This window comes from Enhydra lutris, unplaced genomic scaffold (assembly GCF_002288905.1).
Source record: "Enhydra lutris kenyoni isolate GAN:26980312 unplaced genomic scaffold, ASM228890v2 scaffoldscaffold68, whole genome shotgun sequence".
NCBI lineage: Eukaryota > Metazoa > Chordata > Mammalia > Carnivora > Mustelidae > Enhydra > Enhydra lutris.
In genome coordinates, this window is record NW_019154152.1 from 9,202,084 (window position 1) to 9,228,328 (window position 26,245).

General features: G+C 36.0%; 1 protein-coding gene and 1 pseudogene across 1 annotated transcript; both read left to right on the forward strand.

Moving 5' to 3' along the window:
• The first annotated feature begins 3,543 nt into the window (after positions 1-3,543).
• Positions 3,544-4,482, forward strand: LOC111159560 (olfactory receptor 52A1-like). The gene has a single exon (XM_022522091.1). It carries the CDS (start codon positions 3,544-3,546, stop codon positions 4,480-4,482), a length of 939 nt encoding a protein of 312 aa, XP_022377799.1.
• A 15,938-nt stretch (positions 4,483-20,420) lies between these two features.
• On the forward strand, positions 20,421-21,359 carry LOC111159563 (annotated as a pseudogene).
• Positions 21,360-26,245: the final 4,886 nt, after the last annotated feature.

Below are 26,245 nucleotides of genomic sequence, written 5' to 3' on the forward strand. Positions count from 1 at the left end.
ATGAAAGAACCAACCCCATTTACAACTGCACCCCAAATCATAAGATACCTAGGAATAAACCTAACCAAAGGAGTAAAGGATCTATACTCTAAAAACTACAGAACAATTTGAAAGAATTGAGGAAGACAAAGAAATGGAAAAACATTCCATGTTCATGGATTGGAAAAATAAATATTGTTAAAATGTCTATACTACCCAAAGCAATCTACACAATCAATGTTATCCCTAACAAAATACAATCCACTTTTTTTTCACAAAGCTGGACAAATAATTCTAAAATTAGTATGGTAGGATTTGGAAATGTACATCATAATTGGTCATTGTGAGAATAACATTAAATTTACAAAAATAGCTTCAATAGAATAAAAATCTCAGGATTAAGACTGCAAGAGAAGGAGAGTAAATGTGTGATAAAAAGATATTGTGGATACAGACTTTTCTTTCCAGAAGTGCCTTAGTGAACAAAGGGTCCTAAGAACATTTATAGAATTCATGGCATAGGAACATGCCCACATCTAAGTGTTCTTTAGAAGTTATTCCAAATGAGGATGGCAGAAAAGGAACTGAACTCATAAAAATACAACTTGTGTGTATTAGTTTCTCTACATTTACCCTGTGGGAGAAGAGAAAAGAGAAGATTAGTGCAATTCTGCAAGTTATAGAAATGATTTCAGAGACATTAGCTGTGGATGGACCCAAAAGGGTATCATTCTGAGCTGCTGGGAGCCTCCTGGACTGGCCTAGTGGTGAGGAAATCCCTCAGGTCATTCACTGGGGAATATTTTAATTGGTAGTCAATGGTTTTCTTCTACAATTCAAGCTCAATAAATTTATGTGGCTGCCTCAAAATGATATAGACCTTGCTATGGGTTTTGTTGGAAGATGAATCCACCAACATGATCTCAGAAAGACTAACAGGATAGGGTCAAATTTGTTTTGTAGGGACAGAAGAAAAGCAGGAAAGGCTATTGCAGAGTTGTCCATATATTGGATTTGGCCCGAGCAGCAAATGGATCAGAGTTCATGACTTTCACACAGGCTATTACTTAGGGTGTAGACAGAAGAAGAGGCACTGCCCAGTACATGATACCAGGGAATGAGACCAGAATCTTGGGAGGAAGAAAGATGGCTGAGAGGTAAGCAATGAGGAATAGGGCTATGAAGACTGATGGTTGTCTTCAGGTGTCAGGTAAAAGCAGAACTGGTTCCCAACAACAAAGGGTGAGGAAGTCTCACTATCCCCAGATTTACCTCATAATGCTTCACTTACTTCTCCAGTGATTACCACCCCTTCTCACCTGCCCTGTATTCACTTACATCCTCTCCCTTGCCTTCCCACCATCCGTATCTGTCATGTAATTCTCCCATGGCAGCTCCTGTCTCTTGAATAAGTCAGACAATGGGGTTGCTACTGAAGGATCTCTATTCAGCATATGGTTAAGTGATCACGAACTTGCTGACATATAGCAACTGTGTTGGAGAGTCTCGGAAAGAATGACATAACCGAACCCTGTTTGTTTGGGTTTTTTTTTTTTTGAAGGACAACAAGTATTTTTCTATTGTATGACCTGAGAATGTCATGATTCTAGATATGCAATTTTTTAAACAATGATCTTTATCATAGAAGAACTCTGATATGGGGACTAAGAGCCCAAGTCTTTTGAAAATTCAGTCATCAGTGAATTGTGCTAATCAAATTATCATTAATGGCTCTACAGCCTTTTCCTGAATCATTTCTGGTGTCCCAAAGTCTGCCCTCTGTGTTCCTTTTCTTCTTCTAGATTGGATTCCCTTCTAAGGAACCTATCTTTCACCTCTTTATTTTCTATTCATTTTTCATGCTTGAGCTCCACAATGATGAAAGCATTAAGTAATATGAATATGAATATTACTTACTGAGAATCAATAGGCCTAAATGTACCCACATTTTGATATTGGTAAATGAAAACACTTTAAATCCTAGAAACTAACCTCTATTCTGGCTAAGTTACCCATTTGCTTATGTTCTTTAGTATGCAAGAATGAGTCCTCTTGACTCTACATTTTTGCTCAGGATTTCCTTGCCTCCTAGATATTTCTTACTTATAGTTATTCTGAAATGGGTATTACAGAATTTCTGCTATTTTAAGTATACAACTCATTTTAGTGAATTCCATGTTAGTAATAGAGATAAAATAAAATATAGTTTTACTAGTGATATAAAACATGGCATGGAGGACATTAGGAGAAGGATGGGGAAAATGAAGGGGAGGCAATTGGAGGGGGAGACAAACCATAGGAAGGTATGACTATGGACTCCAAAAAACAAAATGAGGGTTTTAGAGGGGAGGAGGTGGGGGAAGGGTTAGCCCAGTGATGGGTATTAAAGAGGGCATGTATTGCATGGAGCACTGGGTGTTATATACAAATAATGAATCATGGAACACTGCATCAAAAACTAATGATGTACTGTATGGTGACCAACATAATATAACATAATAATAAAAAAATGAGAGCACTGACTTTGATGAACATTGAGTAATGTATGGAATTGTTGAGTCACTATATTGGACAACTGAAACTAATATAATACTATGACTATTACATTGGAATTAAAAATAAATTGAAGGGGTGCCTGGGTAGCTTGGTGGGTTAAGCCTCTGTCTTCAGCTCAGGTCATGATCTCAGGACCCTGTGATCAAGCCTATATCAGGCTCTCTGCTCAGCAGAGAGCCTGCTTCCCCCTCTCTCTCTACCTGCCTCTCTGCCTACTTATGATCTCTGTCTGTCAAATAAATAAATAAACAAAATCTTTTAAAAAATAAATAAATTGCCAAATGTTATCTCTAAAAAAATAATATGGAACTTTGATCCAGATTGTAAAAATTACAAGGATTTGAATCTTTTCTCAAGCTCTACCTCACATTCTTTTGAAAGGACATCCATTCATATGTAGATATAAAATGTATAGACAGATATAGATATCTAAGTATATTATGCACTTGGGTGGAGTTGTTTCTATCTCTCTTCTCTTTCATACAAGCCCTTGATAACAATATACTGGATAGAGTTTGACTATTTGCTGGTACAAACAGTTTCTGACTCAGACAGTGGGGGAAAAATAGAGTTCTAAGGATTACCTGCAATTTGGGATAGGGTGAGATTTATGAAAATCTGATTAATGGTCAATTTGCAAACAAAATAAACAAATATTATTATTTTGTCCACAGGTCCAGAAGGATGTATTGTGTCCACAGGTCCAGCAGTTGATTCCCTTACTCAGATGATCTGGTGGTTCTAATGCATTTGACCTGCTATACACCTAATCTCTTCTTGTGGACTAGTGCTTGGGGATGTCCTCCCTCAAAACAGTGATGTGCATCAATGATCAAGTCTTTTTTCCATCAATAATACAGGTGAAATGGATGATATGACCTTAGACTTTGGCCAGAATCAGAGAGACCCACTATGACGACTTTGGATTAAAGAAGGAGTAGAGAAGAAGAATAGAATACCATTGACTGAGATACTCCTTTCATTTGGTTCTGAAGACCCAAAAACATTATGTCCATCTCCAACATTACAGTCTTCCTGCCTTCTGTGTTGACCCTAATAGGGATCCCAGGCCTAGAGTCTGTGCAGTGCTGGATCGGGATTCCATTCTGTGCCATGTATCTCTTTGCTTTGATTGGAAATTCTGTGCTTCTGATCATCATCATTTCAGAGCATAGCCTCCATGAACCCATGTATATTTTCCTAGGCATGCTAGGAGTCACAGATATTGTACTTGGCACAAGCATTGTGCCCAAGATGCTTGGCATTTTCTGGTTTCATGTGCCAGAGATTTATTTTGACTCTTGTTTGCTTCAAATGGGACTCATCCACACGTTTGAGTGCATCGAGTCAGGCATCCTCCTGGCCATGGCTCTGGACCGTTATGTGGCCATCTGCTATCCACTAAGACATGGTGCCATCTTCACCCACCAGCTGGTCACACAAATAGGGGCTGTGGTAACACTTAGGGCTGCCATTCCAGCAACCCCATCTTTAGTCCTGATAAAGTGTCGGTTTCAGTTTTACCATACAACCATCATCTCCCATTCCTACTGTGAACATATGGCCATCGTGAAACTGGCTGCAGAAAATGTGCAGGTCAACAAAATCTATGGTCTGTTTGTGGCATTTGCTGTTGTGGGATTCGACCTCACCTTCATCACTTTGTCCTACATACAAATATTTATCACAGTTTTCCGTTTGCCTCAAAAGGAGGCTCGATGGAAAGCATTCAATACCTGCATCGCCCACATCTGTGTCTTCCTCCAGCTCTACCTCCTTGCCTTCTTCTCCTTCTTCACACATAGGTTCGGTGCTCATATTCCCCCTTATATCCATATCCTCTTTTCTAGCCTCTACTTGCTGGTCCCCCCATTTCTCAATCCTCTTGTATATGGTGCCAAGACCAAGCAGATCCGCATTCATGTGGTAAAGATGTTGTGTTCATAAAATCCAATGTGATTAATACCTGCAGTCTTTCCCTTTATACAATAGTAAGTAATTATCTCTCAAAATTAAATAAAACCGCAAAAATGCATGTTAATTATGATGTTTGAGTTTTCAATTTAATTCTTTTGTGAAATTTTCCTGCCTTTTAGATGGTTTTCACATCATAGTCCATGATACCTATTGGTCATAGGGTTTAGATCCTACTGGGAAATGAGAATGAGTAATGTAGAAACAACAAAATATATTAGTTCCTTTTTTCTTCATTTTTAATTATTGATTAAACTTTCTCCTTTAAGTATCCTTCTCCAGAAGGATTAACAAACACAAATCTCTCAATGAATTAAATGCACCCATGACTCATGGTTTGTGACTTTCCAGGTCAGTGAAAATAAATCATTGATTCTGTTTGTTTCTCGACCATCCCAATCATCTTCAAAAAAAGGAGAGGAAGTTTTTTTTTTTTTATTCTTATTCAAACAAACAAAAATCCCAAACAAAGAAGCAAAAACTATATGTATCTAATTAGACATAGTCTTCAAATTTCAACATTTATGGTGTCATTCAAGGCATTAAGATGCAAAAATCCTGAGCACTCTCGAGAGTTCTGCACTCTCACCATTACTTTATTAATTGATAAAATGTTATAAAAAACCTACAATATTATAAATGCTATAGTGAAGAATAGAAGCATAATGTTAAATTTGACACAGTGTTTCTGTTTTTGATTTTATAGCTACCATAGCTTTATATTTCCAGGAGAAAGTGAGAGACAGAGAGGAAAATGAGAGAAAAGTGGTAGAGGTACCAATAGAATGTGGGTTAGCAAAGAGAGTGAAGCACTGAAATTCAACTGAAGGTAGCAGTCTGTAGAGCTACTTTTATTTTCTTTGTCTTTTTAATAGGAGCCTGATTTTTCTTTTTTTAAATTTTAATTCCAGTTATTTAACATACAGTGTTATGTTACCTTCAGGTGTACAATATGGTATTCAACACTGTGAGCTCATCTCAGCAAGTATACTCCTTATTGCCTATCAGCTATTTCACCCATTCCCCCACACCCACCTCCCCTATGGTAACCATCAGTTTGTTCTCTGTTATTAAAAGTCTGTTTCCTGAATTACCTCTCTCCTATTTTTTCCCTTCACTTGTTTGTTTGGTTTCTTAAGCTCCACATATGAATGAACTCATATAGTACTTGTCTTTCTCTGCAAGGCATCTGATTCTTAAGGAAAGACAAATGAATGGCTAAGCAGGTAAGGCATTCGTGACAGGTAGATGATATTGGAGATTAAAGAGAGAATGTAAAGTGTAATGTACAATTTGTACAGATAAGACAAATACAAATAGCAAGAGTGATTGTGGACACCACGCCAACTTGTTGAACTTTATTCTGAAAGTTATCATGTGTCATGGGTGAGTTTTTACTATAAGAAAGGTGTGTGTGTGTGTGTGTGTGTATGTGTGTGTGTGTGTTTACCTACTTGGCATTTGGCAGTGTATCTTCTCAGTGGACATAAAACATTATGCTTTTTAATCACTCAAGACTATTGTATTAATGAATATATTGTGTTCTGTCTAAATTAATGGCTCGAGAACTTATGGTTTGTGGGTTATTCTTGAAAACCTCAGCTCATAGATCACCTTTTTAAAGATTATGGAAAATATTTGCATGTGTACAGCTCTCCATGCTTTGATTTATGACATTAAAACCAATGTATATGTAAAAATACTAGATTCTTGCATGTCATATGGGTGTGGGTACTCTGGCTTGTTTTATGGACTGGACTTTATCAGATGACTGCTGAAGATAATTACTCTATAAATGTAGAGGTTATCCTGAGGCATCTTTTGAGGCTGTTAAATGTCAGTATTGATTTAGATAGCATTAGATTGGATTACCAGTAATGGCTGCTTTCTTTGATAACAGTGTCTTTGAAATAAAAGAAACTAAAAGAAATCAGAGATTATTTCTTTTTTTCTTCTTCTCAATTTAAATTCAATTAAGTAACATATAATGTATTATTAATCTCTGGAGTTCAGTGATTCATCAATCTTATTTACATCACAATCAGTCTCATTACATCACATGACTTGTTTAATGTCCACCACCCAGTTACCCACCTCCCCACCCCCCACCACTCCAGGAACCCTGTTTTTTTCCTGTGATGAAGAGTCTCAGAGGTAATTTCTTAATGTTCTAGCAAGAGTTCAACAAACTTTTATGAAAAGGGCCAATTAAATAGCTTGGACCATGGGGGCAAAGAGGCAATTAAAGAGTATTTTTTAGGTATTTAGCTAAAAAGAGACAAAGCATATTTCCACAAAAATTTTGGTGAAATTCTATGTAATGATGTATCATTTATAATGGGCACTACTAATAATAATAAACACACTTGTTAGTTTTCTGTAATGAAAGTCTACCAATTAGAAAAATGTTCTAGGGGATAACATTCTGCTAAAGTGTGGCTGAAAGTTAGATTTTCTCTACCATCAAACTGATTGCAAAAATTCATCTGTAAAAACCATTCCTCTTAGCTACTGAGCTATACAAAAATAGGCAGCAGATCAGCTTTGCATAGTTCACTTTAATTCTAAGCTTATTTGTGGAATTTTGAAGTATGCCCCAAATCACTACTTCTGGCAGTTTTCCTGAAAATATGTATGATATAAGACCAACCTAGAGGCAGAATGTGAAAGTAGGAGATATTTCCACCATATTCAATTGTTACAATATTCCATAAAATATCTAGCTTAGAGTCTAGATTATTCAGTTATTTTTGGTTTTTAAATTACCAGCATCAGTTCCAAGTTAAGACTTAAAAATGGAAAAGAGGGGGAAAAAATTGATCTTTGTAAGAAGAAAAGGAAAACCAGGACTCTATCCTCCCATACATAGGCCAGGACAATTAGAGGATAAATTCTTAAACATAAAACTGCTTGAAAAATAAAAATACAAAGGTATTTTGTAAAAGGTAATTTTAATGATTTCTAGAAATTTCAAAATTAATCTTTAAGGGGATTGCATCAATTTCAACAATGACCAAAATAACTTGTTTGGCTGAATTTTCAAGAACACTGGTTATGGTTGACATTTTTAACTTCATAGCTGAAATATGATTTTCTTAACAATTAGCACTTAAAGAAGACTTACTGGCTTTTCCATTAGAATATCCTTTTATGAAGCACTTTACTGTTCCTTTGATCATGTCTGATATTTTTCATCTACCATTTAAAATCTGGGGAATAAATATTGAATTAATATTTTCAAGGACTTTTTCTTCAGGACTTCACAAGAGCCCTTGATTATGCCGCGGATATTTCCCAAGTAATCATTTCAGACAATGAAAGAGGTCTTTATTATGGTGAGTTTTGACACATCAGGTGTGGGAGTTGACTCTTGCTCCCAGAGTTGGCTTTCAGGTGAGGGAGTAATAATGCATTGATTCTTCTGGCTTTTTACGGTTCCTTATCTAAATATTCAATTTGGGAAGAATAACTTGCAACATTTGACTATCTCCTCCCTTCTCCTCTGTAGAGAACATCCCCTAAGCTGCAGGCCTCTTGAGTTGACCTTCCTGGAGTAGTTCCTACTCTAGGGTAGGGATGCCATTCTGACACTTGAGTAAATCAGCCACATTTGGGATTTAGTTAGCAGGTCCATTTGGCCTTCATAATGAAGTGTATACTTACATTTAAACAGTATAACATAGGGAGGCAAACCATAAGAGAGACTCTTAACTATAGAGAACAAACTGAACATGGCTGGAGGAGAGGTCAGTGGGGGACAGGCTAAATGGGGGATGGGCATTAAGGAGAGCACTGAAGATGAGCACTGGGTGTTTTATGTAAGTGATGAATCATTAAATTTTACTCCTGAAACAAATATTATACTATATGTTAACTAACTAGAATTTAAATAAAAACTTGAAAGAAATGATGTTTTGTCTTCCATCTACTACTTCTATGTGTAGTTCCTAAAATTGTTGAGAACCTCTATTAGTCAGACTTGCAAGGGTTCTCTAATGAAAATTACAAAACATTGTTGAGAGAAAGCAAACAATAAAGAAATAGAAACCTATACCATGTTCTGGGATTGAAAATCTCAATATTGTTAATTTATTGTTAATTGTTAATCTCAATATTGTTAAGATGCTAATTCTTATAAATATATATATACATTTCAAGTTGTAGATCATAAGTTATATGGTATCTTGTGTTTAGCTTCTTCCATATAGTATGAGGTTTTTGAGGTTCATCCATGTTGTAGCATTAATCAGAAATTCACTTTTTTATGTTTGAGTGAAATTCCACTGCATGTACCCAAGTCTACTCTTGGTACCCGATAGCACAAAACTCTGGCCACACAAGCTTTTAAATGATCTGTCCCCTCTCTGTGTTGTAAGGACTCCCATCTTAATTCAGATATTCCACAAATAATATAATCATGGCCAGTCTCCTTTTATTTTGTATTTTCCATTTTTTATGTACACTTACTTCTTCTCACTTGATTGATTTTATCAATCATCATAGTAAAAACTATTCAACTTGGATTTTTTAAAAGATTTTATTTATTTATTTATTTGACAGACAGAGATTAAAAGTAGGCAGAGAGGCAGGCAGAGAGAGAGGGAGAAGCAGGCTCCCTGCTGAGTAAAGAGCCTGATGTGGGGCTCGATCCCAGGACCCTGGGATCATGACCTGAGCTGAAGGCAGAGGCTTTAACCCACTGAGCCACCCAGGCACCCCTCAACTTGGATTTTTAACTGTTATTTTAAAAGCTTAAGTGTTTTATTTCTGAGTTTCTCTGGATGACATGCAGAAATAAGAGCTTCTTCTAAAAATTTTATTTCTGTATTTTCTATTGCATTTCCTGGAAAGATAAAGCTCCATTAAAATGCTTACAAAGGTAATTATTTCTATTTTATATATAGGGAGAGTTAAGGAACTATATCTGCCAGAAATAAGGAGTTGTACTCTTTCTAAAACATCTTATTCCCCTAGAGTCCTAATGGGTTTTACCAAATAGTCTCTAACAAGATTTTTGTCCCTAACATATATAACATTATGAGTCTATGAGGTTTAAGCGTTTTTTGCACGATTCCAAAAACACCTTTGCATTCACTCAATAAGTCTACATTGTTACCTATACTCTTTATAAACAGTAGTATATAGTGTTCATGAACCTGCTGACCACACCTCAGCATACTTCATATTCCATCTGAAAATTACTCATTTTATTTTCTCTGAAAACATTTTATTTTATTTTGAGCCCACGTGTTGTTACTCTGTTGGGTAATTGGCACCTAGATATACATTGTTTGTTTCTTTTTCTGGTGCAACTTCTCCAGTTATGGCTGATTTCAAACAACCATATGACATCACTGGTTCCAGAACTGGGAAGAGATGCACACAATGATCTCTCCTAAGCCAGTGTGAACTGACCCAGCACACAATGCCCTCAATCTATACCATTATTTTTTCTAGGATGAATATAATTTTATGGCAGCTTAATGACAAGTTGGGAGTCAGAGACTCTTTCAGTGCAGAAAGAACAGGTCTACTAAAAAGGGCCACACCCAATGACACAGGGGAAAAAACCAGTCTGACTCCAAGTAAGACCATCATTTCTTTCAGGCAGATGCATGTAATACAGTGTTGTGATGCTTGCTCTGATACTATGCAGAGGAAGGGAATCTTTTCTCTCCTTCTACTTGACAATAAAACTTATATCCATTATAAGGCATAAACATTCTTTCAACTAAGTATAATGGCCATGAATTATAGTTCCCAGCTGGGAAGTTGATATAGATATTGTGAATGTCACTGAATTTTAAAAAAATGAGTATCATCATTTAATTAGAAATTTGAACATTACTGGAACAATTTAATGAGCTCGTTTGAGAAAGGAAAGATTGGTGTCACCAAAGTTCATGTGGGAGAAACTCAGAAAGTAAAAGATTATGGAAGCTCTGAGGTGAACTTTCCTAGTTCAGCCCCCCTTATGAAGCCTAAATAAGAAATCAATCTTTCTCTGACTATAATTAGATTACAGAAATAATTATTTAATTTCTGTCAGCTTGCCTAAACTGATGTCTAAGTATCTCAGGATGTTTTATTTTCTTTTCATTGGCTCATTGTTTTTTATGTGTCATTGACTTGTTTTGTGTTGTCTTGGGGCACTGTCTTCTTTGAAGGAAGCTTCAAAGGGAGGGTCATTTTGTTCCCATTCCCAAAGAAAGATCACTTTGAAAATTTTAAAGATGCAGAATTGCATTTAGATAATCAATTTTCCAAGTTCTGAGCCATATTGTTCCTCCTTTTTCACAAACCTAAAGGCTCACCAGCCATTGGTGAAAACCAATCACCCAGCTGTCTCCTTTAGTACAAAATGGTCATCCTCTGTAGCTGAACCACCAGGATTCCCAATTTAGGACTTTTATGTATGATACCACAGATGATCCCTGGTAAGTTTTTGGGCTTGAGATTCTGCACTGAATGTGGGGAAATGGAACATTAGTTTCAAAGAGAACATATAACCTATGTGATCCAAGAAGATGCCAGGATGAAAAAAAAGCAATCAAATCTTTAGTAGTGGACTGTTCAAATGTGAAGATTTTTGTCTTTAGTAGTGGACTGTTCAAATGTGAAGATTTTTGTCTCAGGCTGTTCAGAATATTTTTAAGTCAATTAATCACACAGTAGGTGACAAATTTTAAAGTGAGTCTGACACATAGGAGCATCCTAGAGGAGGATCAGGGCTGATCAATGCACAGAAAGCTTTTTGATTAAAGGTCAGGAAATTATACATATTTAGACTGGAAGAGATTCAGTAGCAATGATGCCCTCAAATCATTCAGGGGAAATCTCACCTGGTGACATGCTCATCAACTAACTGAAGTTAGTCACGTGAAGGACATGGTAACTTCATTCGGGAAGAAAATACATTTTAAATACAGTTAAAATAAAATACATTTAAAATTACATTAAATACATTAAATACATTAAAATAAAATGCATTGAAAAATACATTTTAAATGTATAACATCTAACTATTTTAAATGCATTACATCATTTCATCCTCACAGTTACCATGAAGTATATTTCTACCAGTTAATTTTGCCTCAGTAATAAAGAATTAAGACAATGACAAGTTTTAGAACTGTCTGAAGAGCATACAAAGCTAAGGAGTATCCCAGGGATTTAAACTGTCCTGACTGCAGATCCACTAATTAACCACCATGTCCCATGGCTGATATGTTCTTCGGAAGGTGGATTGAGGACTTTTATGAGAAATGAAGAGGAAGGCAGTTTGAGGCTCACTAAAAAGAAGACTTGTCTGACAACTGGAGCTGTCCTGAAATGGACAAGCTATCACAGAAACAAAGATAGTCTATTCCTGGGGACATGAGGCAGAGATCAAAGGGTGAAGGTCAGAGACCTTGTAGAGGGAAAGGTTTCCAGAGATTGTCTTTCTCATTCAGTGTTGTTACTCTCAACCCAAGGACATCTTAGTCTCACCTCCCATTATTTCCATCCATCAAGTCGTCAAGCAGCACAAATATTGTTTCTATGTTACTCTTGAATGTGGCCAGGTCACCTCATCCTATCCTATCTGGACTATGACAAGTATTCTTCTAACTTCATCTTCCTATGTCAGCTCTCATCTTTTAAGCTACTGAACAATCTGCTAGCAGAGTATGTTTATTTTTTTTATTATGTTCAATTAGCCAACATATAATACATCATTCAATACATACATACAACCATATAATACAACATATAATACATCATTTTGATGTAGTGTTCAATGATTCATTAGTTGTATATAACACCCAGTGCTCATCACTACACATGTCTTCCTTAATACCATCACCTGGTTACCCCATGCCCTAATCCCCCTCCCTTCTGTAATCCTCAGTTTGTTTCCCAGAGTCCAGAGTGTTTTGTCATTGTCTCCCTCTCTGATTTCTTCCCATTCAGTTTTCTCTCCTTTCCCCTATTGTCCTCTGAGCTATTCTTTATGTTCCACATATGAGGGAAACCATATGATAATTGCCTTTCTCTACTTGACTAATTTCACTTAGCATAATCCCCTCTAGCTCCATCCATGTCAGTGTAAATGGTTGGTATTCATCCTTTCTAATGACTGAGTAATATTCTATTGTATATATGAATACATCTTCTTTAACCTTCATCTATTGAAGGGTAGAATGGATTTTTAGAGGTAAAAACAAAGCAAAACAAAACAAAAAACTTGTTATTCCACCTAGGTTTTTGAAATTATTTTGCTTAAAATTGGAAGCTTACATTTGTTATTCTTCCTTTTTCCTTAGCCTGAACAACCATCATCTCTTTATGAAACAATACATTTATGAAAGTTACTTGTTGATTTGCAATCCCACTGTATATTTCATGCTTCTTTGATTTTGTCCAAAGTATTTCCTCTGGGAATGTCCTTCCCTCTCCTTTATCTGCATAAGACCTGTTGAAAAATGATTTCCCTTGTTAGCCAGACTTATTCTGCCTATTTTGAATAAAGCTACAAATGTTTCTCATTTGGCTAAAAACTATTCTACATTGATTCTTATTTGATTAAAGACTATTCTTCTCCAATATAAGACTCTAGAACAATGGTCAGTACCAGGTATGTTATGTCCCTTTCCACACATGCAGGTGACATTTGGCAATGTTTGAGACATTTTTTTTTTTTATTTTCATGACAAGAAAGAACAAGTGGAATCTGATGGGTAGGAGTCAGGGATGCTGCTAAGTATCCTACAATATAGGGAATTGTCCCAGGACACAAAATTTATCTAACTAAAAGTGCCAAGTGTGTTGAGAAGGAGAAAATCTTCTTTAGAAGAATATCAATTAGGCCTCATGAAGTTGGAAATATAAAACTATCAGGAAGAAAAGTAACTACGTTTTTCACATGATTTTTTTTCTGTTTGGTTGAAGGCATGCTTTTCTATTTTATTTACCTGCTCCTTTGTTTATTTTCTTTCTTCCTCTATTTTTGCTCTTCTTCTAATTACTTATGATGTATACTGCTCTTGAGCTTCAGTTTGCACACTATCCTGTAAGGATTCTCTAGGGCAACTCTGACCCACATGGCCATGTTAAGTCTCCCAAATGAATATTCCTGATAGACAGTAGTACACACTTTTGAGGCAAATTTCAGAGAGTGTTAGCCAGTATATGGATGATATGGCATTGAAAATGTGGTTTTATATCAGACACATAACATATTGTAAACATGTGTAATGTGTGTATTATAATTATTTGGTAAAAATATAGAGGGCATATGGGAATTTTTTCCCATCAGATTTTAAACAGGCACAAACTGATTTTTAAAAATTTTAAAGATTTTATTTATTTATTTGAAAGAGAGAGAACACAAGCTGTAGGGAAGAGCAGGGGAGAAGGAGAAACAGAATCCCTGCTGAGCAGGAAGCCCAATGACATGGGGCTTCATCCCAAGACCTTTAGACCATGACCTCAGCCAAAGGCAGAAGTTTAACCAACTGAGTCCCCCAGGTGCTCCCAAAATGATTGAAATTTGCTGTATATTTTTGTACATTTCTGCTTGATACAGTTATCCACTGATATATATCCCATATCCTTGCTGAAGTATAATTGTAAAATTTCAGATGATGCAAATTATTTTTGTTTCTTTTTGCATCAGTTTGCCATGGAATTGGATCCAAGTAGATTCACCTATTACAGCAAAAAGTCTTAGTTTTTATTAATACAATATAGGCTAGTGATGTCAATACCATACATTAAGATAAAATACCCTAAAATGTCCAAAGATTTTATGAAGGTGTATGATATAGTAGATATTTAATAAATGGTGAATATTAGTTTTGAATTTCAAGCTCTCAACACAATCTAGATTTTTCAAGACATGGAATAAATATATATTTCTTATTCTTCAATTGTTTCCAAAAAATACCTGGAACATAGTGAGTAATTAAATAGTGCATTAAATAAAAACATCAGGCTATAATATTTTATTTCATGGGAGTAACATTAATGTTATTTTGTTGATTCTATATTCCATATAATCCATCAGTCATTTTGGCAACATGAGTCTTTTAATGACTGTAGTTTTGTTAAAAGAAGAGATCAACTTATATTGGGTCTAATTGATTTTACTCTGCTGAAGACATGGATTGCCACATTGATATGTTTCATAATAAATACTTACATACATTTTTGGTAAACAAGATATGATGATGATCTTTAATTTAGGATAATATTCACTAGCCTAACCAAAAAAGGAGGAAAGGAAGAAAGAAGAAAGAAAGGGGGAAAAATAAAGAAGTAGAAAATACATCAAATATTGATCTAGGTTTCAAGTTACTTCCAAAAATTATGATAAAGTGGAAAAGTATTTTTTACTCATTGTGTTGCTAAATGATGTGGTCAGGGACATTTTTTCAAGTATTTGCAGCATGAAATGATATTGGATAATATATACGGAACCTATGTATCTGGAACAAAATAAATGAAGTGAAAAAATTCATATTGGAAATATTGCTATAGAAGTTGCTTTTTTGTATCTATCTTCTTTTTTTTACCTGAAATTGCAAATGCCTTCCTTCATCCTACTGACCAGATGGACATAATAGATATATGCAGAATATTCCATCCCAACAGCAGAATACACATTCTTTTCAAGTGCACGTGGAACATTCTCCAGAATAGATCACATATTAGGGCGCAAAACAGGCCTCAACAAATCCAAAAAAAATTGAAATCATACCATACACCTTTTCTGACAACAATGCTTAGAGCTAGAAGTCAACTACAAGAAAAAATTTATAAAGACCATATATATGCGGAGGTTAAACAACATGTTACTAAAAATGAATCTGATTCATATATACAATGGGATATTACTCAGCCATCAGAAAGGATGAATACCCACCATTTGCATCAACATAGGTGGAACTGGAAGGGATTATGCTAAGTGCAGTAAGTCAAGCAGAGGAGGACAATTATCGTATGTTTTCCCTCATATGTGGAACATAAGGGATAGCGCGGAGCGGAGAACCAGAAATCAGAGAAGGAGACAAACCATGAGAGACTCTGGACTTCAGGAAACAAACTGAGGGTTACAGAAGGGGGAGCGATGAAGGGATGGGGTAACCAGGTGCTGGTGTTAAGGAAGGCATGTGTGATAATGAGCACTGCGTGTTATACCCAGCTAATGAATCATTGAACACTACATCAAAAACTGGTGATGTATTATGTTGGCTAACTGAACATAAGAAAAAGAAATGAATAGGCAGCCACAAAATCAAAGAAGAAATAAAAATACATGGAAACAAATGAAAATGAAAACACAATGGCCCAAAACCTTTGGGATGCAGCAAACGTGGTCATATGATGGAAGTATTTGGCAACAAAGGTGTATACCCAGGAAGCCAGAAAAATCTCCAAAAACCTATTCTTACATGTAAAGGATCAAGAAAAAGGACAACAGGTGAAGCCTAAAACTAGCAAAAGGAAGGAAATAATGACAAATCAGATGATACAGAATGATACAGAAACTAAGAAAACAATAGAACACATCTATGAAACCAGGAGTTAGTTCTTTGAAAAAATTAATAAATTGATAAACCTCTAGGCAGACTTATCAATAAGAAAAGAGAAAGGACCCAAATAAATAAATTCACAAACCATAGAGGAGATATAATAACCAAGACCACAGAAATACACATAATTATAAAAGAATATTATGAAAATATGAAAAACTGTATGTCAACAAATTGGACAACCTGGAAGAAATGTCTAAGTTCCTAGAAACATATAAACTACCAAAACTGAAACAAGAATAAATAGAAAACTTGAACAGACGAAAAACTAGCAAAGAAATTGAATCAGTAATTGAAGAAAGTGTTTACTTCTTAAATTTGCCAACATCTCAACATTACCTCAAGTACATCTTAAGGTTAGCAACATACAAGTCTAGAAATGGGGTGAATCATGTCAAAGAGAAAGTACTATGTGCATCAGTACTATGTGTTTCTTTGAATTTATCATTTGTTCTTATTATAAAAGATATACTAGTTCTTCTCCCCATATTTCTAAAAATTGTAATGCACTTATCATATCTTCTTTTTATTTGCATTAAGAGCAAATGGCATTATTCCTCCACATCTATGAAGCATAAAACATCTGCATTCTGAAGGAAGAGTGGAAGAAAAGAGGGAGGAAGGTATAAACAGAGGGATGGAGAAAAATTTCATTAAACGTGCAGTAATTGTCTCAAAGCTCAGTACAGAAGGATTTAGAAATGTCCATCATAACTAGTCATCCTGAGAATATTACTGAATTCACAAAAATAACATCAATAGGATAAAAATCTGAGGAATAATACTGCAAGAGAATGAGTTAAATGTATGATAAAGAGTCATTGTGGATGCAGCTTTTCTTTCCAGAAATGTTTCAGCAAAAGAAGGATCACAAGGATACTAATTTATATAGAAATCATTAGCATAGTAACATGCCTATATTGAAGTGTTCATTAGATTTTTCTCCAAATGAGGACAGCAGAAAAAAAAAACAACTGACAAAAGTAAGTTTTATTACTTAATTTTTACAAGTTTCCTTATCTTCTACGGAAGTCAAAAAATATAACTTGAGTATATTAATTTCTCTGCATTTACCCTCTGGGGAAAAAGAAATGAGGAGACCAAGTTGACTCTGCAAGTTGTTAAATTGACTTCAGAGACATTAGCTGTAGATGGACCCAAGAGAGCTTCATTCTGAGCTAGTGGGTCACTAGTGGCTTGGGCTAGTGGCTAGGAAATTGCATGTTCAGACCTTCTCCTTCTCCACATTCACTGGGAAACATTATAATTGGTGGCCAGTTTAAGTTTAGTAAATTTATGCTGTGTCTAGCAAATTATAGACCTTGCTTTGGATTTTGTTGGATGATGAACTCACCCACATGATCTCAGACAGACTTATAGAAGAAAGAGCAAGTCTGCTTTGCAGGGACAGAAGAAAAGCAGGAAAGGATATCCCAGAGATGTCCACATGTTGGCAGATAGCCCCAGTGATAAATGGATCAGAGTTCATTATGTTTACAAGGGGCTGTTCTAGAAGGTACAGGTAGAAGAAAGGGGAATTACCAACACAAACATAAGGGAATGAGATAGGAATCTCAGAAGGACGAAAAGTGGATGATAGCTGAACAATGAGTGATGACGCTGTGAAGATTGCCGATGGTCTTCAGGTGTCTGGTAAGAGCTGGCTCCCAACAACAAAGTGAAAGGAAGTTTACCCCTTAATGTTTCACTACCAGTTTCTCCAATGATAAGCATTCCTTCCCAGCTGCCTTGTATTCACTTATGTCTTCTCTCACCTGCCTCCCCACCATCTGTACCATCTGTACCTGTCAGGTAATGCTCCCACAGCAGCTCCTTTCTCTTGAATAAGTCAGACAATATGATTATTACTAAAGGATTCCTATTCTAATTCTGATTAACTATGAGGAAGGAAAAACTCAACCCTATGAGAAATGATCTGTGACCTATGGATTTGTAGAATGAAGCACTGAAGAGCAAAACCATGGAAATCAAAACTTAGCTGACTAACGGACTAGTCCATTCTAAATACATGTTGGCTGAACACAGCCTTTCTTCATAAACGATCCTTCTGACTACAGTCCTTCACTGTAACAACAGTGAAGGAGAGTCTAGAAGCAACAGTATTGGAGAGTCTAGAAAAGAATGAAATAACTGAACTGTGTTTTCTACAGGATAGCAAATATTTTTCTATTGTACAACTTGAGAATTTCATGATTTTAGGCTTGTAATTTTTTAAAGAGTGTTTATTTATTTATTTGAAAGAGAGAGAGAGAGCACAAACAGGGAGGGGAGCAGCAGAGGGAGAAGGAAACTCCCTGCTGAGCAGGGAGCCTGATATTGGGCTTGATACCAGGACCTGATCATGACCTGAGCCAAAAGCAGATGCTTAACTGACTGAGCCACCCAGGTGCCCCAGATATGTAATTTTTTAAAAAACAATGATCTTTATCAGAGAAGAACTCTCATATAAGGACTAAGAGACCAGTTTTCAGAAAAATCAGTCATCAGTCAACTGAGGTAGTTAAATTTTCATTAGCTGCTTTAGCCCTTTCCTGAATCTTTCTACTATCCCAAGTCTACTCTCTGTCTTGTATTTGTACTTTTACCTATGACTTCTGTTGGGGAACCTATCCTTTCACCCCTTAGCTTTCTTTTTTTTAGATTAAATTAAATTTTATTTTATTTGTGTGTGTTCCAAAATTCATTATTTATCACCTCACCCAGTGCTCCATGCAATACATGCCCTCCTTAATACCCACCACCAGGCTCATCCAACCCCCACTCCCCTCCAAAATCCTCAGTTTGTTTTTCAGAGTCCACAGTCTCTCATGGTTTGTCTCACACTCTGATTTCCCCCAACTCACTTCACCTCTCCATCTCCCAATGTCCTCTGTGTTATTCCTTATGCTCCACAAGTAAGTGAAACCATATGGTAATTGACTCTCTCTGCTTGACCTATTTCACTCAGCATAATCTCCTCCAGTCCCGTCCATGTTGATACAAAAGTTGGGTATTTATCCTTTCTGTTGGAGACATAATACTCTGGAAAACAGTGTAGAGATTCCTTAAGAAATTAAAACTAGAGATACCCTATGACTCTCCAATTGCACTACTGGGTATTTACCCCAAAGATACAGATGTAGTGAAAAGAAGGGCCATCTGTACCCCAATGTTCATAGCAGCAATGGCCACAGTCACCAAACTGTGGAAAGAATCCAGATGCCCTTCAACGGATGAATGGATAAAGAAGATATGGTCCATATGCGCCCCTTAACTTTCTATTCATTTCCTGTGACTGACCTCACAAAATGATTTAAGTGTTCAAATGATTAAGAATTAATAAACCTAATTTGGCCAAATCTCATGTTAATGGTAGCTCTGAACAGTTCAAACCCAAGATCCAGCCTGTATTCCACGAATAACCAATTTACTCATTTTCTTATACCCAGTAGTTATCTAGAATGAGTCCTCTTGCCTGTATATTTTGTCATGCTGAACTTCTTGCCTTCTAGAGATTTCTCCCCTAGGTGTTCAGAAATGTGTTTCACAGAATGTCAGCTATTTTAAGCACACAAATAATTTTCAGGAATTCACTTCTTAGTATATTGGAAAAATAAAATACAGTCATACTGGAAATGTAGAAATAGCTGAAATTTTGACCCATTCTTGCCAAAAGTGCAGGATTTGGATGGCCCTTTCCAAAGTTCTTCCTTTACTTTCCTTTGAAAGGACATCTGATATTAGATAGGTAAAAATATTATAGATAGTTAAAGGTATCTAAATATATCATGCTCTTGGGTGTCAGCTGTTTCTCTCTTCTCCTTCATAGGCAGTTTTTTTCTACTAATATACTGGTCAGAGTAGGATTTGCTGGTTCAAATTGTCAGTTCTGGACCCAGAAACAGTGGAAAATAAGTACTATTGGGTAGCTGGAATTTGGGATATGGAGAAATTCATCATACCCTGACTCAAACACTCTTTCCAAACAAAATAAACAAGTCTAATCATTTTGTCCACAGGTCCAGAATGAGATAACAGACAGATCATCAGTTTAGTCCCGTACCCATGTGACCTGGCTGGTTCCAATGCAGCTGACCTGCCATGCACATAATCATCATTGTGCTACAGTGCTTCTGGATGTCCTTCCTGAAAACAGTGGAGTTTATCTATGGATATCTTCCTTCAATAATATTAATGAGATGGAAGATATAATCTTAGAGTTTAGTCAAAATCAGAGGAACTCACTATGATGACCTTGGATTAAAATAAGAATAGAAGAGAAAGTACAACTGACTGAAATACTCCTTTCATTTGCTTCTGAGACCCAAAGACATTATGTCGATCTCCAACATTACAGTCTTCATGCCTTCTGTATTGACACTAATAGGGATCCCAGGCCTAGAGTCTGTGCAGTGCTGGATCGGGATTCCATTCTGTGTCACATATCTCATTGCTACGATTGGAAATTCCCTACTTCTGATCATCATCAAGTCAGAGAACAGCCTCCATGAGCCCATGTACATTTTCGTAGGCATGCTAGGAATCACAGATATTGCACTTGCAACCACCATTATGACCAAGATGCTTGGCATATTCTGGTTTCATGTACCAGAGATTTATTTTGATTCTTGTTTGCTTCAAATGTGGCTCATTCACTCATTTCAGTGCATAGAGTCAGGCATCCTCTTGGCCATGGCTCTGGATCGTTACGTGGCCATATGTTATCCACTAAGACATAGCACCATCTTCACCTACTAGCTGGTCACCCAAATAGGGGCTGTAGTAACACTCAGTGCTGCCCTTCTAGTAGCCCCATGCCTAGTACTGATAAAGTGCCGGTTTCAATTTTACCACACAACCATCATCTCCCACTCCTACTGTGAGCATATGGCCATTGTGAAGCTGGCTGCAGAAAATGTGAGGGTCAACAAAATCTATGGCCTGTTTGTGGCATTCACTGTTGCAGGATTTGACCTCACCTTCATCACTTTGTCGTACATACAGATCTTTTTCACAGTTTTTCGTTTGCCCCAGAAGGAGGCTCGGTGGAAAGCATTCAATACCTGCATCGCCCACATCTGTGTCTTCCTCCAGTTCTACCTCCTTGCCTTCTTCTCCTTCTTCACACATAGGTTTGGTGCTCATGTTCCTCCTTATATCCATATCCTCTTTTCTAGCCTCTACTTGCTGGTCCCCCCTTTTCTCAATCCACTTGTCTATGGTGCCAAGACCAAGGAGATCCGCATTCATGTGGTAAAAATGTTGTGTTCATAAAATGCACCGTAATTAACACCTGAAGCCTTCCACTTCATGTAATAGTAATAATATCCCAAAACTACATAAAATATTTCAAAAACAACATTAATTGAGGTGGCATAGTTTTCTATTTAATTTTCTAGTGAAATTTGCCTGCATTTTAGATTGTTTTCACATCATCATACTCTGTGGTAACAATCACTCAGTGGGTTTCTGGATGCTACTGCATAATGATAGGAAGAAACACAAAGAACAAGATAGTGAAGAGATGATGTTTGATTTTATCTTCTATTTTTTAGTCCCTAATTCAGCTTCCTTTTCTATGGATTCTTCTCCAGAAAGATTCACAAATATACATCTATTACTGAATTAAATGCACCCAAACCCATTGTTCTAGAGTGTCCATGTACTCAATAAAAACAAGGTGTTGGTAGGTCTTGAATGTTTTAGTTCTCTTAAAAAAAAAAGAAAAAAGGTGTATTTTAAGCATATTGTGTCAAAACAAACAAGCAAATGTATAAACAAAATCCAAACATTTATAGATGTAATGAGATAATAATATAAAAATTCTGGTGTATCTCCAGAGTCATTCAGGAGTTTCCAGATGCAAAAATCACAAGAAATCAAGTGCTCCATTTTACATATCCATGCTTTTTCTGCCAACTACACCAGTTATCTCTTTATTACTTATTCAAGCATTTTTAAAGCACAATATATTAAATATTGTATGAGGGAATAGAGGCAGAGTGGTAAACTGGACACATGGCATAAGTTTCATGGATTTGTTTCCTTGTATTTCTGGGAGGGAAGAAGAAAGAAACAAAGAGAAAGGGAAAGGAACAAGAAGTTGTAGGGGTATGCACTGAGTGCAAGGTAAGGAAACATTGAAATCCAACTGAAAGCCACAGGCAGAGTTATGTTCTTTGTTTCTTTTATTTTTTGTTTGTTTGTTTGTTTGTTTGCTTTGTTTTATTAATAAGCCTGGTTCCTGAGGAATAATGAATGATTGGCTCAGTAAGGAAGAGCACGATATGCCAGGTAGATGATAGAGGTGACCTGAACTAGAGAATGTGCTTAATGTAAGAGCACAGATTTTTTTTTTTCCAATGTAAGATATAATTTGGGGAGACATGGATACTATGGATATCAAGTATGGCCATGGAGGGCAAATCGGGTAAAGGGGAGCAGGATGAATAAGACACAGTACAGCATAGGGAACAGAGTAAAGGGTATTCTATTAGCTTTGTATGGTGACAAATGGTAGCTACAGTTGCTGTTAGCACACTATAGTGTTTAGAGTTGTTGAATCACTATTCTGTACCCCTGGAAATAATGTAACATGTATGTCAGCTATACTCCAAGTTAAATTAAAAAAAAAAAAAAAAGGAATGGCCATGGACACTCTGCAAAGATGTTGAACTTTATTCTGAGCACTATTATGTGTCATCAGAGGCTTTCTCCATAAGGTAAACACATGTTTTTTTGTGTGCATGTGTAAATGTCTTTGTGTGTGTGTGTGTGTGTGTGTGTATCAGGAATGTGAGGGTGTATCTTCTCAGTGGATATAAGATATCATGCTTTTTAATCAGGCAAGGCTATTAAGTTAATGAAGAAATGGAGTATTTTAACTAAGATTAATGACTTCAGAGCTTAAGACTAGTGGACTGTTCCTGAAAACTCCAACTCATAGGTCATATACTGAATGATGATGGAAAATATACATACGTGTGCATATGTCCATAATTTGATTTATGACATTAAAATCAATGCATCTATAAATAGACTGTATGTTGTATAAATGGGTGATACTCTGTCTTGTTTAATGGATTCGGGCTCATCACATTATCAATGACTGCTGAGGATGACTATTTGTAAATCTAGGGGATATCTTGGGAAATCTTCTGAAAAATATTTTCAATGTCAATTTTTATTATATGAATAATATGTGACATTATTATAGTGGATTATCAATAGGGCTGTTGTTTTTAGATAACATAGTTTCTTTAGAAATAATACTGAGATATCGTCAGAAGTAATTTCTTAATGTTTTAGCCAGGGTTCAACAACCTTCTATGAAAAGGAACAAATACATAGCTTAGGCTTTGTGGGAAGAGACAATTCAAAATTATTAAGTAGGTATTTGGATAACAAGAGAGAAAACAACTTTGCACCAAAATATTTAATGACATTCAAAATCTAATAATAATAATAATAATAATAATAACAGTAGTAATCATAATTGTGTCAATTTTCTATAATTTAGCCCAAAGTAGAAGAATGGAATTCATTTTTTTTTCCCCCTGGGGGATAACGTTCTGCTTAAGTGGGGCTGAGAGTCTGACTTTTTCTATCATCACATCGATCTCAAGAATTCATCTGTAAAAACTGTTGTTAGCTAGTTGGATATACAAAGATAGCAGGCCAGCATAGGGTGGTCCACTCTAATTCCAAGCTTATCTGGAAAAGTTTGAAATATATCTAACAATTGCTAGACCTAATGGTGATCCTAAAATTAATGGGAATAGGAAACCAATGGGGAAGCGCAATGTGAAACTGGAAATTATTTCAACCAGCATCAATTGTCAATATGGCGTATCCATTCCAGAGTCCAGACTGTCCCATTATTGTAGCCTTCAAATTATCAGGACCAGCTCCAATCTGAGACCTGATGAGGAAAAAAGGGAAAACAAATGGGTCCTTGCAAGGACAAGAGGATAATCAGGATTCTTCATCCTCCAATACATGGGCCAGGACAATTGTAGAATATATTCTTGAATGGGAAATTGCCTGAAAAAGAAAAATATATTTTGTAAATGGTAACTTTAATGATTTCTAGAAACCTCAAAACGATCTTTCAAAAGAGATAACATCAGTTATAACTATGACTCATAGCACTTAAATGTCTGAATCCTGAAACACTGGTTATGATTGAGCTTTTTAAGCTTTGACAGTCTGCTGAGTAAAATACCATTCTCTTTATAATTAGCATTAATAAAGAGTGCAATAAATGCTGCTTTTCCACTTGTATATCCTTTTGTTGAATTAATTTATTGTTTCCTTTGATCATTTTCTGATTTGTGTTAATTTTTTCTTCGTGTGTTTAAAATCTGATAAAAACATATTGAATTAACATTTTCAAGGGCTTTATTCCTCAAGAGTGATTTCAGAAGCATAATAAAACCTAATGTTTTGACACATCAGGTGTGGAGTTGACTTTCACTCTTGGTGTTATCTTTCAGACTAAGGAGCAATAATGCATTGACCCTTGTGGTTTTTTGTAAATTCTTATCTAAATGTTCAATTTGGGCAGAGTAATTTGCAACATTGGCCCTTCTCCACCCTTCTTCTTCTTGGTAGAAAAGTGTCCAATGACTGTTGTAAATTCACCCTTTGACATGTACAAGACACTGGTTTTTAGTATATTCAAAAAATTTGTGTTACTGTCTCTTCTCTAATTCCATAACATTTTTATGATCCCATAAAGAAACCCCATTCCATCATCAGGCACTAGCCACTCATTCTGTCCCCAGTTTATGGAAACTCACATACTTACTGACTTTCACTAGTCTGGACATTTCACTAGTCTGGATTTCACTAGTCTGGACATTTCAAGAAAGTGTATCATATAATACATGACCTTTTATATCTGGTTTCTTTCACATGCCATAAAGTTTTCAAGTTCAGCTATGTTGTAGCATATCAGAACTTCCTTTTATTTTTAGTGATTGGAATGTCATTGCACATATATATCTGAGTCTACTCTTGCACCTGGCAGTCAGGACTCTGGCCACAAGATCTTCTCCACTATATGGTAAAGACTCCCATTTTAAATCACAATTCCACAAATAGTATAGGCATGGCCAGGTCCTGCTATTTTATATTCCCCATAATTCATTTAGACTGTATTTTCTCTCTTGATAAATTTTATCAACTATTGCAGTAAAAGCTATTCATCTTCATTTCTAACACTGCTGTATTAAAAATTAAACTTTTGGGCACCTGGGTGGCTCAGTTGGTTAAGCAGCTGCCTTTGGCTTAGGTCATGATCCTGGGATATATCCTACATCGGCCTCCCTGCTGAGCAGGGAGTCTGCTTCTCCCTCTGATCCTCTCCCATCTCATGCTTTCTCTCTCTCTCTCTCTCTCTCTCTCTCTCTCATTCTCAAATAAATAAACAAAATCTTTAAAAATAATAAAAATCAAATTTTTGTTTCTGGTTTTCTCTAGGACACATGTAGAATGAAAAGCCACTTCTGAAAATTTGCACTCTGTACCTCCTATTACATTACTCCTAAGTAATTATTTCTATTAACATAGGATTTCTAAGGAATTGTATCTGTCACCAAATAAGGAGTCACTTTGTTTCTAAAAAAAATTGTATTCCCCTTTAGTTCTCACAGGTTTTAACTAAACAGTATCTAAGAATAATTTTGTCTCTAATATTCAATAGCATTATGATTCTATGAGGTTCAAAACCTTTTTTCATTTCCCAAAGGTATCTTGTGAGTCATTCAATATGTTTATTATAATTCTCTACATAGAGAGTATTGCCTCAATTTCAGAACCTGCTTACCTCACCTCAGCCTACTTAATAACCTGAGAACTATTTCTTCTGTTTTCTCTGAAAATATTTTATTTTATTTTGAGTTCATCTGGTGTTACTCTTTTGGGTGGTTGGAATTGTGATATACCTTGTTTTCTGATTTACCTATTTATGCTGTGGTTGATTTCAATCTACCATGTGATGTTACTGAGTGCAGAGCTGGAAAGAGATAGAAACAGCCAACTCCTCTAAGCCACTGTGAAGTAACTTAGCACACGAAGCAGCCATATTCTAGGATGAAGATAATTTTATGGCAGTTTAAAGGCAAGACGGGAGTCAGAGAGTCTTTCAATGCATAAAG